Below are 17,362 nucleotides of genomic sequence, written 5' to 3'. Positions count from 1 at the left end.
AAAATTATAATGTAATTTGTATTCAGAATTCACTAGTTCTCTCTCTTGCTATAGACAACATTTTTTTTCTCATTTTTTTCTCATGAGTCCTTTGGAATTGTCTTGGGTTATTGTATGGATCAGAATAGCCAACTCTTTTATAGTTGATCATCATTATAGTATTGTCCTTACTGTGCAAAATGATCTCCCAGCTCACCTTACTTCACTTTGTGTCAGTTCATGTAAGTCTTATCATGTGTTTTTGAACCACCCCCTAATTGTTTCCCATAGTACAATAGTATTCCATCATAATGATATTCCTCAATTTGTTTAACTATTCCCCAAATGCTGTGTTTATCTTCAATTTCCAATTTTTTTCCACCACAAAAAGTCTGCTATAAACATCTGCATACCTATGGGTCATTTTCCTTTTCTTCTGTTCTCTTTGTGATACAAAATTAATAGTGGTATTGCTGGGTCAAAGTATATGGACAATTTTATAGACCTCTGGGTTATAGTTCTAAATTGCTCTCCAAAATTGTCAGATCAGTTTACTAGTTCATTAGCTTACTACATCTCTTATTCCTCATCTCTTTTAGCATGTCATTTCTGATAGGTATTAGTTGGTACCTCAGAGTTATTTTAATTTGTTTTTTCTATAATCAATAGTGATTTAGACATTTTTCATAACTTTGATTTCTTCTCCTAAAAACTGAAAATTTCTGAAAACTGATTTAAAAAAAAAAAAGAAATAAAGAGCTCTCCATAATCATTTGAAAACAGTCTAAAATCACTAATAATCCAAGAAATATACATTTTTAAAAATTCTGCTATCACTTTAATCTTGTCAAACTGGTAAAAATTAGAAGAGCTAGGAAAACATTTTAAAAGGGGCAGGAGTGGTAGACACATTTATTTCAAAGTCTTTTGAAGAGTGATTTGGTTCAGTGATTATCAAAACCAATTTGGGATAATGCAAGAAAAAATATATATAAAAGAATATTTGTAGCAGCAATATTTTCCATAGTTGAAGGCATTTTAAAATATCTAAGGACTGGGGAAATACTTATATAGAAATTATGGTATATAAATAAAATGAAATATCTTTGTGTTATAAAGAATAAAAAATATGAAGAATTCAGTTAAAATGGGAAAGTTTAAATTTAGTGATTCAGATGAAAGTGGAGTCAAAAGAACATAATATACAATGAATAAAGCCATAACACTAAAATCAACATCAAGATAAAAAACCCTCTAGTTAGATATGATAATATTAATAGCATATTAACAAAACTCTAAAGAACACTTTGTTCCTTTTTATGGATTATAAACTAACTTTTCAGGGAATATGCTTTAAAGGGGGGTTGAATATTTTGTGGAAATATCTACTAACAAAATGTCAACTTAAAAAAAAAGAAACAAACAACTTTTAAAGCATGCATAAAAGGGTGGAAAAAAAGCTGGAAAGTTACTGAAGAAAGGATGCTAGAGTTATTTGTGAAAAGAGAAGGAAAGAAGGAAGGAGGGAGAGAGGAAGAAGGGAAGGAAGAAAGAAGAAAGAAAAGAGAGAAGTAAGGAGGGAAGAAGGAAGGAGCTAGGCTGCCTAAGTGACCAGTTCAGATGGGTTCCCAATGAGTCAGCTTGATTCACAAGAGTTGTTGTTTGTCCTTCATTCTGGAAGAGAAACATGATGCCAGGGAGATGATGCTATCACAAACAGATTAGTTGGATTTAAGTGATGGTAGGTGTACAAAGCCATCAAGTCCAGTGGCAAGATACAGATTCAGATGATTGAGATGGTCCTGGATATAATGGGGAGCCTTGACCTTTTTAAGGCCTATAAATGAGGCCATATCCATTCAGTACTTAAGGCTAGGTAACTAAATAGAGGCAAATAAATAATGGGCTCTTTTACCTAACAAAAAAATCAGTCTGAAAGGAAAACTCTCAGGGTTTCTGGCCATAACAGAAACAAAAGTTTCTGGCCAAAAAATGTACTTACATTCACTCTGAATTACCTCTAGTGTACTTGACAAAGGTTCAGTTCTCCCTATGACACTTCCCTCTACCAGATAATTCACTTCCTAGCAAGGTAGTCCACTCTGTTTTTAGAAAGTCCTGATTATAAATTCTCCCTGAAATTGAGCTGAAATTTGTCTCCCTATGAATGTCGACCATTAATCCTGATGATTCACTAGAATTATATAGAATACATCTATTTTTTCCATATGATAACTTTTAGATATTTGAAGACAACCAATATTGCACTTGTCTTCTATTTCCTATTTTCACTACCTGCAATCTGTTCATTTATTATATATGTATTATATATGTTCATTTATACCTCACTGTCCTGGTCATTCACTTTTAGATATACACCAATTTAAATTGTAGTAGCCAAAATTGAACTCAGTCTTCTAGCTTTGGCCTAACTAGGGTAGATTTAGTGTGCTCATTCTCTCCCTTATGTTTATTCCTGGTGCCTAAAATTAAATCAGATTTTTGACATTATAAAGCATTGTTGATTCATTCCAACTTCATTCAACTAATCACTAGACCTCTTTTTTTTGGGGGGGGGAAACTGTTATCTAGCCATATATTCCTAATTCTGTTGTATGAAGTTGATTTTTAACCCAAATGCAGAATTTGACATTTATTACTCTTCAGTTTCAAATTATTAGACTCAAACTACCATTCTAATTAATTTTTTTCTATTCCTGCTCTTTCAACAAAGATTTAGTGTATTAATTAACTATCCCTCTTAATTTTCTGTTATTTGCATATCTTAACTTCATGCTCTCTATGTCTTCAAGAAACTGATAAAAATGTTACACAGGCTAATGATGAATACTTAGTCCTATGACATTTTATTAGAGAACTCTTCCCCCAAGCTAACCCTGGTCCATTTATCAATACTCTGTGATTTTTGATAATCCAGTTTTAGCCACACTTGGATATACTATCTTCAGCCCACATTAATCTTTTTTTTCCAACAGGTTATTCCATGAAATAGTTTATCATAAGCATTTCTGAAATTAGTCATTTTTCTTTCCCATCTTACATAACAATTTCATTCACCTTATCCACAGTGAACCAAATTCTAGATCAAATTTGTTATATTGATTTTTTTTCTCCCTTCAAATCCAAATAAATGGAAGATGTTTTGGCTTTTAAGAAACAAAATGGGAAAACTCTAACTACCATTGTTCTAAGAATCTATAGAGGAACAGATATAAAAGAATGATAAAAGTTGGATAAAAAGAAAAATTTCTTAAGTATTGAAGTTATCAAAAAAAGAAAAAGGAATTAGGTCTACCCAAAAGGAGGTAGCACATAGATTTCTACCACATCTTTTTGTCACCATATATCAGTTTGCCAAAAACTTTGTGTTAGATTTTATTCAGCTATGGTTGGACAAGATAAACTTTTGGGGTCCCTTACAACTTGAGTGTTTTGTTATTCTGTAATTGATTGTTCCAGTGTTTTTGCCAAGGACTCTGTGGTATATAAAAATCAGATTAATGGAGCTATTATCATTATCTTCTTAAGTTACCAGTGTTAATAAGCCCTTGTGATCCTTTTATCCTCTTGTTTGTAACAGAAAAGAGTAAGAAATAAATACCTTACCTATAATATTATTTTATCATAAACTTTTAACTATCTATCAAGAAATTATCTTTAATAGATCATGCCTTCTTGCTTTCTTTGATTAAAGGATAGAACTTTTAGGGAACTTTGAGCTCCATATTGTAATTTTGCTGAGGGAAAATCAAGCTGAAAGGAAGCACTGTAATACAAAAGACATTCTCCTTGCTGGAAAACAGCATGTTCCAAATAAGAGTCCGACCCTCATCCTGACTGGCTTGTGGAACCTCCCAAGGGAGGTTGAGAGTAATCATTCTCCCTGCATGCTTCCCCTCCTCTATGTTGGCACCTTGGAGTAAAACCTGGTCAGATAATTTTAGTTACTTATTCTGAGAAAGGAGATATGGAATTAGTCTAGGATTTTTTTTCTGAGACAATTGGAGTTAAGTGACTTGCCCAGGGTCACGCAGCTAGGAAGTGTTAAGTGTCTGAGACCAGATTTGAACTCAGGTCCTCCTGACTTCAGGGCTGGTGCTCTATCTACTGTGCCACCTAGCTGCCCCAAGTTTAGGATTCTAAAAAGGAGTAGTAAGACGATCCAAGAGAGTTATGCATCAGAAAACCTAAAAATGAAAAAAAAATGTATCAAGAAAGTCGTCATCTATTGGAAATAAGTGTCAGAACGCTTGGATTTTTCCATTAGAAAATCAGTGTTAACCTTTGAGAGAGTAGTTTCAGAAAAGTGGATGGAACTGGAAGTCAAATTGCAAGAGACTGAGTAATGAGAACCCCATGAGGAAATAGAGACATCAAGTGCACACTATTTAAAGAATCATTATTATTTAAATAGAAGAAATAGGTCAGCTGATATGGAATTTAGCATGATGAAGGGCAAGGTGTCTTTTAAGACAGATGAGTCCAGGTTATGAATGTGGTAAAGAAGAAGGATCCCATGAAGAGGGAAGAATTTAAGATCAGTATGATAAGGAAGGGATACATAATGTGTGAAAAAGAATTAAGAAAAAGTATTAAGTTATGGAGAGGTATAATTGAGGGAGGTCAACTTGGATGATCTAGAGCTGCTCAATAAAAGTAGATTTTAGATCAACTGATATGACTGTAGAGTTGGGGCTTGAGGAAAAGGTTTGGGACAATGATACTAGGAATGTGATAACATCTTAGCCCAAGTGTTCTGCAAAGCAGATGTGAAGGTCCAAGCTGAATTTGCACAGCTTAAATACATACTGAGTGATTTTGGGGTAACTTTTACAGCATTTTACAGTATTTGCAGAAATATGAGTGAAGAAACTGAATGAGGGCATTACTCAATCTTTTAATTGAACTGACAAGGTCAGTGATAATGTGGACCAATTACATTCATGTCCTGTAGTTATAACTTTAGACACAAAGTGTTAATAATGAGCTTTTGTCTATTAGAAGCACAGATGTTCTGGTGGCATCTGCTACTTTTTTCCTGCTACTTCAGGTTACAAGAAGTGCATAGTCTGGACATGTTATAAAATTGTACTTTTGGACCTCTTGCTATGGCCTTCCCAAGTTCCTTCTAGAACTCATAATGAGTGCGTCAATAAGCCATTTTCACAAACATCTATAAAATTTATTCAACACATTCAGCTGCTTTATTGACTAGAAGAGAGAGAAATTCTACTTAACTTATTCCCTTTATCATCTAGTTCTTTCATTGCTATGTTACATTCAGAATGGTTCAATAAAGAGAAATTGGGTTCGTACCTGAATTAGAGATATAAAAAAAAATTCAAGTCATGTGACCTGGGGTGAAATCTCAGCCTTACTTGCATGGTCCTGTTAAAGCCTTTTTATTTCTCATATTCATTATCTGTAAAACAAAAGAATTGGTCTAAATCACAGAATGGGGGCATTGACTCTTTTAATATTCTGATGAAGCCCATGGACTCCTTCCCAAAATAATGTGCTTAAACGTGTAAAACAAAATATGTAAGATTATGAAAGAAACCAGTTATACCAAAATTCATTTAGCACAATATGAAGCAATAAAGTTCACAGTAGCCCGGATAAAAACCTCTGGTCTAGATGATTTCCAAGATTCCTACCAGCTCTAAATCTATGGTCCTGTAACTTTCTAGTTAGTGAATCTGCTTCATTACTTAAAATTAAATAAGACTTACAAATGACAGATTAAACTGATGGAGGATCTAGGAGGCAGTAGATTTTCTGTTCCCTCTGCCTCTGTTCTCCACCTTTTGTTTTGTCATAAGCTATCTGTTCTTTTGCTTAGCCATAGTACTTCCCAACTAGCACTCAATCTATGTGCTTGTTATTATCATTCACTCTTATTTACTATGACCTTTCTTTGGGCTTATCTAGGATTTTCTCAAGAAAGAGATTCCAATTGGCACTATGATTCTTTACCTCATGTTAGAAATTCCACTTGGAGAACATGATCCTCACACAGCCTCTTCATCATCAATGCTCTTTCACTAAAATTCAAGACCTTAACTGTCAGCACCACTAGCCTCTGAGACTTCAAGGCTGGAGAAAACAAAACAAAAAACAAAAAAAAAACCAAAAACAAAAAGTCCACTTCACAGATTGGAGAATCCAGCTTCAAAAGGATGAAGAGTGAATTTTTACCGTATATTGGTGTCTCTCTATTACTACTTGTGTTGAGGAAATGTATTCTGGCAAAAATGGAAGTAAAGTTAACTCTGACACTACAACTTCACTTTTCCTATAAGTCCAATTATAAAATAAGGATGCATTTCAGCAATGATTGAATTAAAGTGTTAACCATGTAGCAGAAAAATCTTCTCAAAGCTCCACATTTTGGGATAAAATCTATTTCTATTTATTCTAAGGGAATGAGGCAGCAACAGTGACAAGGAGTAAAGAGGAAAGCTGAATCAAAGAAGCAGTAGTCATGACTCATGACCTTGGGACCCTGATGTGAAGAGCATACCTAATACAACTGTCTAGGATGGATGGCAGGTAGCATCTAAGCCTTTGGCTTATTCTGTATCCCCAGTGTTTGTGATAGGACCGTAGAACTTAGCAAATGCTTGTTGACTGAAAGAAATAGAATAAGTGCTATTGTCTTGGATTCCCAGAATGAGATTTTTTGGTGTAGAAGTGAATAGTCATGAAGGAAATAAAGAAAACAAAAATAACCTGTGTCATTGTCGAGCAGGAACTTGGTTGAGTAACTCTTCCTCCTTGAATTTTATACTAATATTTTTTGTTTTCAAATTATGTTCCCAAATATAGTCCTCTCTCTCTGAAATAATCCTCCCTTATTACAAATAAAAAATAAAAAGGAAAGGGAAAGGAAGAAAATAATTGAGCAAATCTATATAACTCATTACCTAAATCTGCCTATGCATGTAGTTTTTGACACACATAGTACTGTATCTATACACACACACACACATATTTTCTGCAAAAGAGAGTAGGAAATATTTTCTCATTTCTTTTCTGGGGCCAAGCTCACTCATTATAGTTGCACAGCATTGATTTTGGTTTCTTTGCTGTTGTTACTAGATAGATATTATAGTAGTGACTGTGTTTATTATAGTTATTGTGCTTATTTCTGTAGTTAAATTCTATTATGTTCATTTACCACAAGTTGTTTACTTATTCCCACAATGGAGAGGGAAGGAATGTCCAGTTTCTGGACTATATAAAGCTAGTAAAATAATTTGGATTGGCCCTGCCAAGGCAACTGCAGGTGATGATGAGCTGAAAGCTAGGTACAACAATCTCCTACTGCTTGAGTTTTTAAGTTGATAATTTTATATTGCCTGTGAAATGGTATTATAAATATCCATATGGCCCTTGAAAGAAAAAAGGTTTCCTACCCCTGCTCTAATGGATATCCATTTTGTTTCCAGTTCCTTGCTATAACAGAGAGTGTTGCTGTGAATATCTTAGTCTGTACAGGACCTTTCTTCTTCTCTGTGAACTTATTGGAGTGAGTGTATGTAATATATATATATATGTGTGTGTGATATATAATATATTATGAATATAATATACATATATGTATATATATACATCATATATATATATGGGATTTTTGAGTCAAATTTTATGGAAATTATAAACATTTATTAAGTGCCTACTGGTATATGCTAAGCAATGGGAATAGAAAAATCAAAATATAGTCTCTAAACTCAAAGAAATTATGATCTAATGGACAAGCTTATATTTCCTGTAAATAATAAGTTGATTTCCTGAAGGGTTGGACCTAATCATGCCTCCACCAAGCGTGTCTTAGTATATCTTAATATAATGGTAGGTGGCTTCTTCCTTGACTGCCATAGCATTCAAGGCCTAATAAATGTCTACTTAATGCATAAATTAGTGTTCCTTACTTCATAAGAAAACTACAGAGAAAACATGTCTTCATTCACATGATCACAAAATAAACAACCAAAAGTCCTTCTTTTAGAGGTAAACAGCAGAAGTCCTGTTTGATTCATTCAAGACTACAAAGTTATATATGTGAGAGAGCTCTTTTCAAGAGAACATGAAGAACAGGGTTGGAGTGCCATTTTTTTTCCTATGTATAACTCCCTTTGTTGAATTTTATGCTTTGGATTGAAAGGCTGCAAGATTTCACATGTCATCAGATTCTGTGTCTCTTAAGATCTTTCGAAGAGCAATACAGCAAGATGAGTGAACCTTAGAACACTTAAGAGTTTATACACTACATCATATTGTCCCTAGTGTGGACTATGATTTTCCAGGACATAAAATATAGAAGATACTCTGAGAAATCTTGGTTGCTATTCTTGGTTGTGCTTTTAATACACAGCTCTAAGGCTCTGGGATGTTAACCTCCTCACTCCCAATCCCTCAGTTATTGTTTTTGTCCAATGGGAGTAATAAGTTTCTGTTCTAGGGCTTTGAGTTTGGCCATCTCTTCATGGAAAATCGAAAAAATGGCAAATTTTTCTAAGAAGCTTATTATGGGAAAAAAAAAACACCCAGAAATTCTAATGATGGAATAGTTTGCATTGACCCTAACTTTTCTCTAACACAAGAAATTAAATGGTATCAATAATCTATAGAATTATCAGCCAGAGGTGCAACAGAACATCATTTTGTCCTTCCCCAGACATTAAATAGAAATCTTCCTACATGAATCACAGAGTTGACTTAAAGGCAGTTTTTTGTTTTATTTTTATTTGTTTGGTTCAAATTACCATCAAGATACTATATATTTGCTCCATATATCACAACTATTTTCTGGGGTTTTTTTTTATTATTTTTTTTTCAGTTCTGAATTTTCTCTCCTTCAACTTATCCTCAGAGTACAGATATTTAATAAATGTGTAAATATATACACATATATGTCTTTGTGTGTGTGGTATGTATAAGTACATATGTATATAAATTTCAGAGTGTAGATTGAGGCACATTAGGTATGTGTAGCGTATGTGTATGTATATGCATATTATATTGGGTTTTATGTGTTGTAATTAACCACCACAGTATATAGGTATATATTTATATATACATATACACACACTCTCAGATATATTCTTCAGTCTGCACTCTGAGTCCATCATCTCTTTATCTAGAGATGGATAATATGTTTCAATGTGAATATTCTAGAGTTGTGGCTGGTCATTATATGGATCAGAAGTCTTGAGTCTTTCAAAGTAATCTTTTAAAATATTGTTATTGGGGCAGCTAGGTGGCATAGTAGATAGAGCATCAGCCCTGAAGTCAGGAGGACCTGAGTTCAAATCTTGTCTCATACACTTCTTAGCTGTGTGACCTTGGGCCAGTCATTTAAGCCCAATTGCTTTAACAAGTAATAATAATAAAAATATTGTTATTGTATAAATTTTTTGGTTCTGCTTCCTTTATTTTGTATGAGTTTATTCACATGCTTTCAGTTTTTTTTTCCTTGAAACTATTCAATTAATAATTTTTAATAATTATTCATTATTTTTGCTATTGCGAGTGTAATGATTATGATGATGATTGTGCATAAAAGTATTAAGCATGATGAAACAGTAGGATTTCTTCAACCCTGTTTTTCTAACTCTTTCACTATAAAATCAAGGTCACTCCTTGACTCTTTCAACAATGAGGTAATTCAGGCCAATTCCAATGGTATTGTGTTGGAGAAAGCCATCTGCATCCTGAGAGAGGACTGTGGGGACTGAGTGTGGATCACAACATAGTATTTTTATCTTTTTTGTTCTTGTTTGCCTGATTTTTTCTTTCTTATTTTTCCTTTTGATCTGATTTTTCTTGTTCAGCATGATAAGTGTGGAAATATGTGAAGAATAATTGTACATGTTTAACATATACTGGATTGCTTGCTGTCTAGGGGAGAGGGGTAAGAGAGAGAAAAAAAATTTGAAGACAAGGTTTTTCAAGGGTCACTGTTAACAATTATCTGCATATATTTTGAAAATAAAAAGCTGTTATTAAAAAAAAACAAGCTCACTAGAAGCCAGAAGACGTGTCCAAACTGTAATAGAAATACAACTTATTCTAAGGCAAAATAAGCTTACCATTTAGGAAGGAAGATTGCAAGAGAGACCTTTGTGTGCAAGACCGCACAATAGTCTTTTCATTAGAAAAAGAAAAGGATGAAGTCTACAAGTTACAACTGTTTCACAATGTATTTTCTGGGAATCAGCCTTAAGTATTCACATAGCCCATGGCCAGGTCAAAACGACCAGCTGCCTTTCTCAGAGCTGTTCTTTTGAAAAATTGGCAACTTGAAGGTCATAGCAAAAATGCTATTGTGTAAGTGATGATTTTGTCAGCACTCCCAAACTAGCTTCCTGAGGCTCTGGGGGGCAGTCAGGTGGAATGCATGCTTTAGTGGGTTTTTTCCCTACCAGATGTTATTTATTTTGTTTCTTTGATTTATTTTCATTTTGCCTTCTTAGTACTATGTCAAACACCTTAGGCAAGTACCTTCTCTTTGAGCAAACATTCACTTTCCTTCACCAATCAAAGAATCCTAAGAAATGAACTGATAATCCTAAGAGGACAGCCCTATTCCATGTTATTCAAAATTGTTTGCTTTTCTTTTAAAACCTGACATAGTCCTAGAAGACAGTAAGTGTTCAGTATAGGAAGTAGGAATATGGGATTTTTACAGATTTTTTTCAGTTCTTAAGATGCCATAATTCTAAATGTTTGGTTGGTATATCAGAATCCTACAAATCTAATAATTGGGAAGATTGTGCAGAAAGAGATAGGCTAAAGATTTTTTTTCTTTTTTCTTTTTTGCTAATATCACACTGTGATATTTGTACAGAGGCAATGTGTTATAGTGAATAGAATGCAGAAGTAGGATTTAAGAAAACGAGTTCAAATCCCACATTTTTCATATAAATACTTTGAATCTTCCTTTCCTCATATTTAAAAGGGAGATTCTAATAATTATAGTTATTGTCATCTCATTTGGTTATTGTAAAGTTCAAAGGAACTAATATATTTAAAGTAGAAAGAGCATAGACTCTTAAGGATTCAAATTCGACCCACTGAGTACATCACTGAAGAGGTAACCCCAAAACTCTGAAAAATCCTTAAAGGAGAAAACCTTCTTCAACTCTGCCTCAGTGAGAGGACTTTATCCCAAGCACAAACAGTTTCATCTTTGTTACTGGGGTGTGGACGGCTCAGTCTGGAAACCCATTGAATTCAATTCAAATTCTAACCCTAGTTAAAATTCTGGGACTCCACCCACGAGCCTCCTTCAGCTTGTAACCAAACCCCCTTATTATAAAAGAGCCAAACTAAATCCCTCTCTTTGCAAAGCTTCCAAACATGCCAGCTATGCCATGCTTAGTATCCCAAGGAGCCTCTGTCCACTTGAATACAGTTTCCAGTGCCCTTTGTCTTTACTCTCACCTGTTTCCTAAACTAGACTAGTTAGACTTTAACCTTACTTCCAATCTCCATAATATCAATCTAGATTTTGGGGTCTGTAAATTCCTTTACAGGGGACTCTTGCACCATCACTAGACCTCATTTAGACCTTATTTAACTCCCTGACTACCAGTAACCCTAATTTCACTTGGGTACCCCAAATCTAAACCTCATCATCACTACTTTCCTTAATTTTAATTTCCTCATCATAAAATGTTGGATTAGAAAGTTCTGCAACTCCTCTTCTAGGTCTGTTATACTTTTAGATTATTAAAGTCTCAAGAGACCTTCTGATTACCCTCCTTTCTTCATGTTTAAATCCTAAAAGATTGAGGTGAATTATTTTCTCACTCATATCCCTTTTTGTTATTATTCAGTTATTCACTCATGTCCAACTCTTCATGACTTCATGGATCAGTGCACACTGGGTATCCTCCACTATCTCTTGAAGTCTGTCTAAGTCCATATAAATTGTTTCCATGATACTATGTATTCCTCTTTCCTCTGCCATTTCTATTTTTTGCCTTCAATCTTTCCCAGCATCCCAACATTTCTTCTGCAATAAACTCTTCTTGTTATATGGTCCAAGTATTTAAGCTTCAATTTCAATATTTGACCTTACAGTGAATAACCTGAATTAATTTTCTTTTAAGTATTGGCTTATTTGAATCCAAGAGACTCTCAAAAATCTCTAGCACAACAATTCAAAATCATTCATTCTTTGGTATTCAGGTTGATCTTTAAGAATTAGCTTAGTTTTTTCCAGACCTAGATTTAGTTTTGGAAGCCTTCTTATTAGTTATCTAGTTCTATCTCTTGCTTCTTATAGATAGAGAAATTGAGAGTCAGTGCTCACAGTGCTATATAAAACTGCATATACTTTCATCACAGTGTCACTACTGGGAGTATATCTCAAAAAAATCATAAAAGAGGGAAAAGCATCCACATGTGCAAAAATGTTTGTGGCAGCTCTTTTTGTAGTGGCAAGAAACTGGAAACTCAGTGGATGCCCATCAATTGGAGAATAGCTGAATAAATTATGATATATGAATGTTATGGAATATTATGATGAGCAGAATAATTTCAGAAAAGCCTGGAAAGACTCACAAGAACTGATGCTGAATGAATTGAGCAGAACAAGAACAACTCTGTATATAGTAACAAGATTATGTGATGATCAACTGTGATAGACTTAGTTCTTCTCAGCAAAGCAGTGATCTAAGACAGTTCCAAAAGACTTGAAATGAAAAAGCCATCCACATCCAGAGAGAGAGAGTTATGGAATGTGTATTAAAGTGTAATATTTTCATTTTTTAAGTTTGTTTACTTTTTCTTTCTCATGTTTTCCCCTTTTGGTCTGATTTTTCTTGTACAGCATGACAAATATCGAAATATGTTTAGGAGGATTGTACATATTTAACCTATACAAGACTGCTTGCTGTCTTGGGAAGGAAGGAAAAAAAGGGAGGGAGAAAAAAATTATACCACAAAACCTTACAAAATGAATGTTGAAAACTATTTTCATGTGTATTTGGAAAAATAAAATCAACTGTTGAGGAAAAAAAGAAAGAAAGGAACTAAGAGCCAGAAAATCTCCATGACTTGCCCACAGATATAAAGATAGCAAAGCCAGTATTTGAATCTAGGGCCTTTCCCATGTACCATATTGCCCATCTCATCTCAAATTCTTGCCTCTGCATCCTTAAGTTTAATGGATGCCCTCCCAGAGGTCTTGAAGATAAGAGGATTTGCTCGTCCTTTATCTTGATCTTTCTTTTTGCTAGAGATTAACTACAAAATCTTGGATTAGGAAGGTGGACTTAAATATTTATTAATTGGAATGTTGAAAACTATCTTTACATGTAATTAGAAAAAATAAAATAACATTAAATGAGGGGGAAAATATTGTGTGTTCCTCTGCAAGTTACTTAAACTTTTTCAGTTACTTGACTGTAAAATGGGCACACTTACTTTGCAGGATTGTTGTGAGAATCTGGTAAAATAATGTTTGTAAAAGCTCTTAGCATAGGGCTGGGCACCAGCAGATTCTATATAAATGTCAATCATCATCATCATTGTTATTGTCATTATCATCATCATTATCAACTCTCTTGCCTTCTGGAAGGTCCCAGAATTTTATATCAAATGTTTCTTACCTCTGATTCTTCTAGGAAAGGCTATAGAGCATGCAGCTAATACATTTATTTAAAGGAATATACAAGTAAGAATCTGGTTTTGCCCTAAAGGATGATTTAATTAATAAATAATTGCTGATGTAACTCTTGTCATCCCATTGCTTTGTGACTTTCAGTTTCTCCCATGTCATTCCAGAGTCTTTTTCCATCCATCAGCATGCTTCTATTAATATTTTAACTAGTGCTTTAAGGTTTGCAAAATGTTTTAAGTATATTTAAGGTTTGCAGAATGTTTAAAGAACATGATCTTATTTGATCCCTAAAATAACCCCCAAGCATAAGTACTAATGCTATCCCCTTTTTACCCAAAACAGGAAGAATCAGGCTGATGTTATATAAAAGCTATTGGATTGCAAGTTAGAGGAACTGGGTTCCAGTTGTGGTTCTATTGGTCTCCAGCTGTGTGGCCTTGAGTACACTGTCTAGGCTCTCTGCATCTCAGTTTCTACATCATTGTGGAATATCAATGATTACATAAATGTTTTGAATTTTGGATGAAAATTGGATAAAGTATTTCAGATTCAACAAAATCTTTAAATTATAATTCCTATACTTAACAATGTGTATAACCTTATTCTTAATATATGTAAATCTATTCTAATATTTAATTCCATGGTTTATTTCACTTAAAAATTAGCACATTAGACAATATACATTTCCACAAATTGTAGCAGTTGAAGCAAGGAATACTTGGGTTCAAAATCTCTCTTCAGCCCTTGTTCAATGTGCTACTGTGTACACATATGTGTGCATGATGGGCAATGTCTCTGAGCCTTAGTTTTCTTTTTTATAAAATGGGTATAATATCTACTGTCATTCCCATGTCACCAATTGTTTTGCTGGTCAATTGAGATGATGACTATAAATATTTTGACACATGTTAAAAGGATTATATAAGTGCCAGTTTTTATTTTTGTCCTGTTTATTCTATTCTCAATAAGGTTGTTCATGTATTTAAAACCAATGGAATCTGTCTTCTTTAGGGACTGTAGCAAAATCAAAATGGACAGCTAATAAGCCTAAGGAAGTTATGAATTGTGCTTTTATTTACTCTGTTGTCCTAATTACTGGTTTCTAGGCACTCTTTTCTTATGCTAAGCACCCCAATGAGTAAAGTTAAATAAACAAAGAATTAGGTTGCTAACAAAAGTGTCAACACAAAGAATCTGCTAATTTTCTGATCTGCTTGATGGACACTAGAAACAATTAATTAGTGCCATAGCACTTTCCAAAGATCTTTTTCAGGCTATTAAAAGCCTTGCTTCCTTATTAGCCTCAGATCCTATTTTTCAGATTATTTAAAACATTATTTCGGAATTGGTGAATTCCTGGACAAGGATCCTTTCCAAAATGAAGAAATTTCAGCTGAAAATTCCCACAACCTTCTTTCTAGCTTTTCTTCCTTTTTTTGTCCCATTTTCCCCCACTCTCGTTTTTTAAGAGTCTAATACCTTAAAATTATTATTTTCTCCTCATCTTATGGATGGGCTTCCTTCTACCCTAAATGTCTCATTTCCAAACCTCTTCTTTCAAATTTATATGCTTTGTATATAGGGCTGAAGAGAAAAGATGACGAGAAGATAAGGACTTTTAAAAAATGACTTGAGTACTTGCTTTTATGTCTATAAAAACCATTTTACGATTATATTCTTCAACAAATATTGGAAGGCCTCCTTGGATGGATAAATAGATGGCTGCTTGCTTGGTAACTATAGGATAAGTATAATAAGTATATAGGATAAGTATAATATTGGTACCCATTCTCATTCCTGAGTCTAAGCCCTAGGTATCTTCCTCAGTTTCAAACAGCATTTAATAATAACTTCCCTGACCTCAAAATATAAGGGTTCCAGGACTGGCTGGCCACCTGTCATCTGTATGACTTTGAAAAACTCACTTTTGAAGTCTTTGGGTTTCAGCTTTTTTTATTTTCCAAATGAGCAGAAGGCCCCCTCAAGTTTTGATATTCTCAAAAACAAAGCAACATTGGAAAAGGAAACAAAACCAAAACCAAAAGCAATTTTTTTTTGTTATCTCACTATTTACAATTAACTGACATTTATTTAGGCACTTGCTATATGTGTCAAGCTTTTTTCTATGTTCTAAAAATTCAAAGAAAGGCTGAAAACAGTCCCTGTTTTCCAGGAGTCCATAGTTTAATCAGTAAAGTACCATTTATTATTCATATATTCACTATTTTTATTAACCATTTCCATTTCTTCCAGTTCATCAGTTTAGATGATGTGTAAATATAGTGGATGGCAGGGTATGGAGGGAAGATAATGAATGTGATTGTTTAGCCTTTGTCAGAAATATTTGAAAAACAAATTAGAAGAGAAGAAATATTTGAGTCCTAAAGATAGATTAGATGTTCTGAAATATTTTAAAGAAAAATAAATACTCTTTTTAAATTTTTAAATATTTTTCACTTATTTAGTATTTTATTTTTCCCAGTTATATGTAAAAACAATTTTTATAATTTTTTTGAGTTTGAGATTGCAACATTCTCTTAAATCCCCTCATTGAAAAGGCAAACAATTCAAGTCACACATACGTACTAATGCAAAACATTACAAAAATTGTGTGTGTGTGTGTGTGTGACATAGTTAATATGAACTTTTAAAAATTGATTATATATGTTTATAACAAGTTTATTTTCCTATATTCTCAATGTAAGTGGATAAAGGGAGAGAAGACATATATAATATATAGTCTAACATAATATAAGAGAATGTAAGAGAAATATATATAAGAGAAAAATAAAAATAAAAATTGGCAATTCTGTTCACAACAATGACCAACCATAAATAAATAAATAAATAAATTCTAATAGGATGAAATATGCTGCCCAAATCTTCCCAGAGAGAAGATGGATTTAGAGGGCAAATTAAGGCATATTTTATTAGACAGGGCTAATGAGAAATTTTGTTTTGCTAAAGTATGTATATTCATTACAAGGAGGTTGTTTTTTTCTTGATTTCTTAAATGGTGGGGAAAGGGAAGCAAGAAGAAGAAAAAAAAGACTGCTTTAAAAAATAAAATAAAATGTAGTTTGAAAATAAATTAAATAAAAGCATAATGGATTACCTTGGCTGGTAATGAATTCCATGTCAAACAAGTGAAGATCATCAAGCAACTTAAAGAGGTTATTATTGAGGGTGTCATTATTAGGAGCATAGAATATAGAATGAGTAGGAGCTTGAAACATTACAAGATCAGATAAAGAGCCAGAACAGATCTTTGAGGTCTTCTTGTCTAACTCCCTCTTTTTACAGATGAAAAAACTGAGGCTTAGGAAGGTCAAGTGACTTATCCAATTGGTTAATAAATGAAGAGGCCAGAATTCTATTTTGAGCTTTTTCTGAAATTGAATGGCATTGAATGAATGTATTAAGTAGAAGTGAGTTTGCTGACAAAGAAGAGAAGACTGGATGACCAATTGTTGGTTTCTTAGTAATTCCCAAATAATTTGCCCATGTCTTTTGGAGCAATATACTACTCTTCCCTGACTTGGTTTCACTAAATGCAAAGTGAGGGAGTTGAGCTAGATAATTTGTAAGATCCATTTTAGTTCCAAATAATATGTGATAACATATGAATATATTAATGTCCAGGTTCTAATCCTAAGGCTTCTTTCCCTTGTAAATAATAGCCAGTGGATATGTTCCCCTGAATAAATATTTGGTCTTTCTTGATCAAAT

At 33.5% G+C, this 17,362-nt stretch overlaps 1 protein-coding gene across 6 annotated transcripts in view; it reads left to right on the top strand.

Annotated features, from left to right (window-relative positions):
- DPP6 (dipeptidyl peptidase like 6) overlaps positions 1–17,362 on the top strand; it is a 1,195,887-nt gene that overhangs the window by 690,138 nt on the left and 488,387 nt on the right. The window contains exon 2 of one of the 6 annotated variants that reach the window (XM_074267393.1): positions 6,423–6,552. The exons of the other annotated variants lie outside the window; for them this stretch is intronic. Within the exon in view, the coding sequence (XP_074123494.1) occupies positions 6,546–6,552 (7 nt within the window). The 5' untranslated portion in view covers positions 6,423–6,545. The remainder of the gene's footprint in view (positions 1–6,422; positions 6,553–17,362) is intronic. 6 annotated transcript variants of the gene reach the window in all.

This window comes from Sminthopsis crassicaudata, chromosome 5 (assembly GCF_048593235.1).
Source record: "Sminthopsis crassicaudata isolate SCR6 chromosome 5, ASM4859323v1, whole genome shotgun sequence".
Taxonomy (NCBI): domain Eukaryota; kingdom Metazoa; phylum Chordata; class Mammalia; order Dasyuromorphia; family Dasyuridae; genus Sminthopsis; species Sminthopsis crassicaudata.
This window is presented reverse-complemented; position numbering and strand designations above follow the sequence as displayed.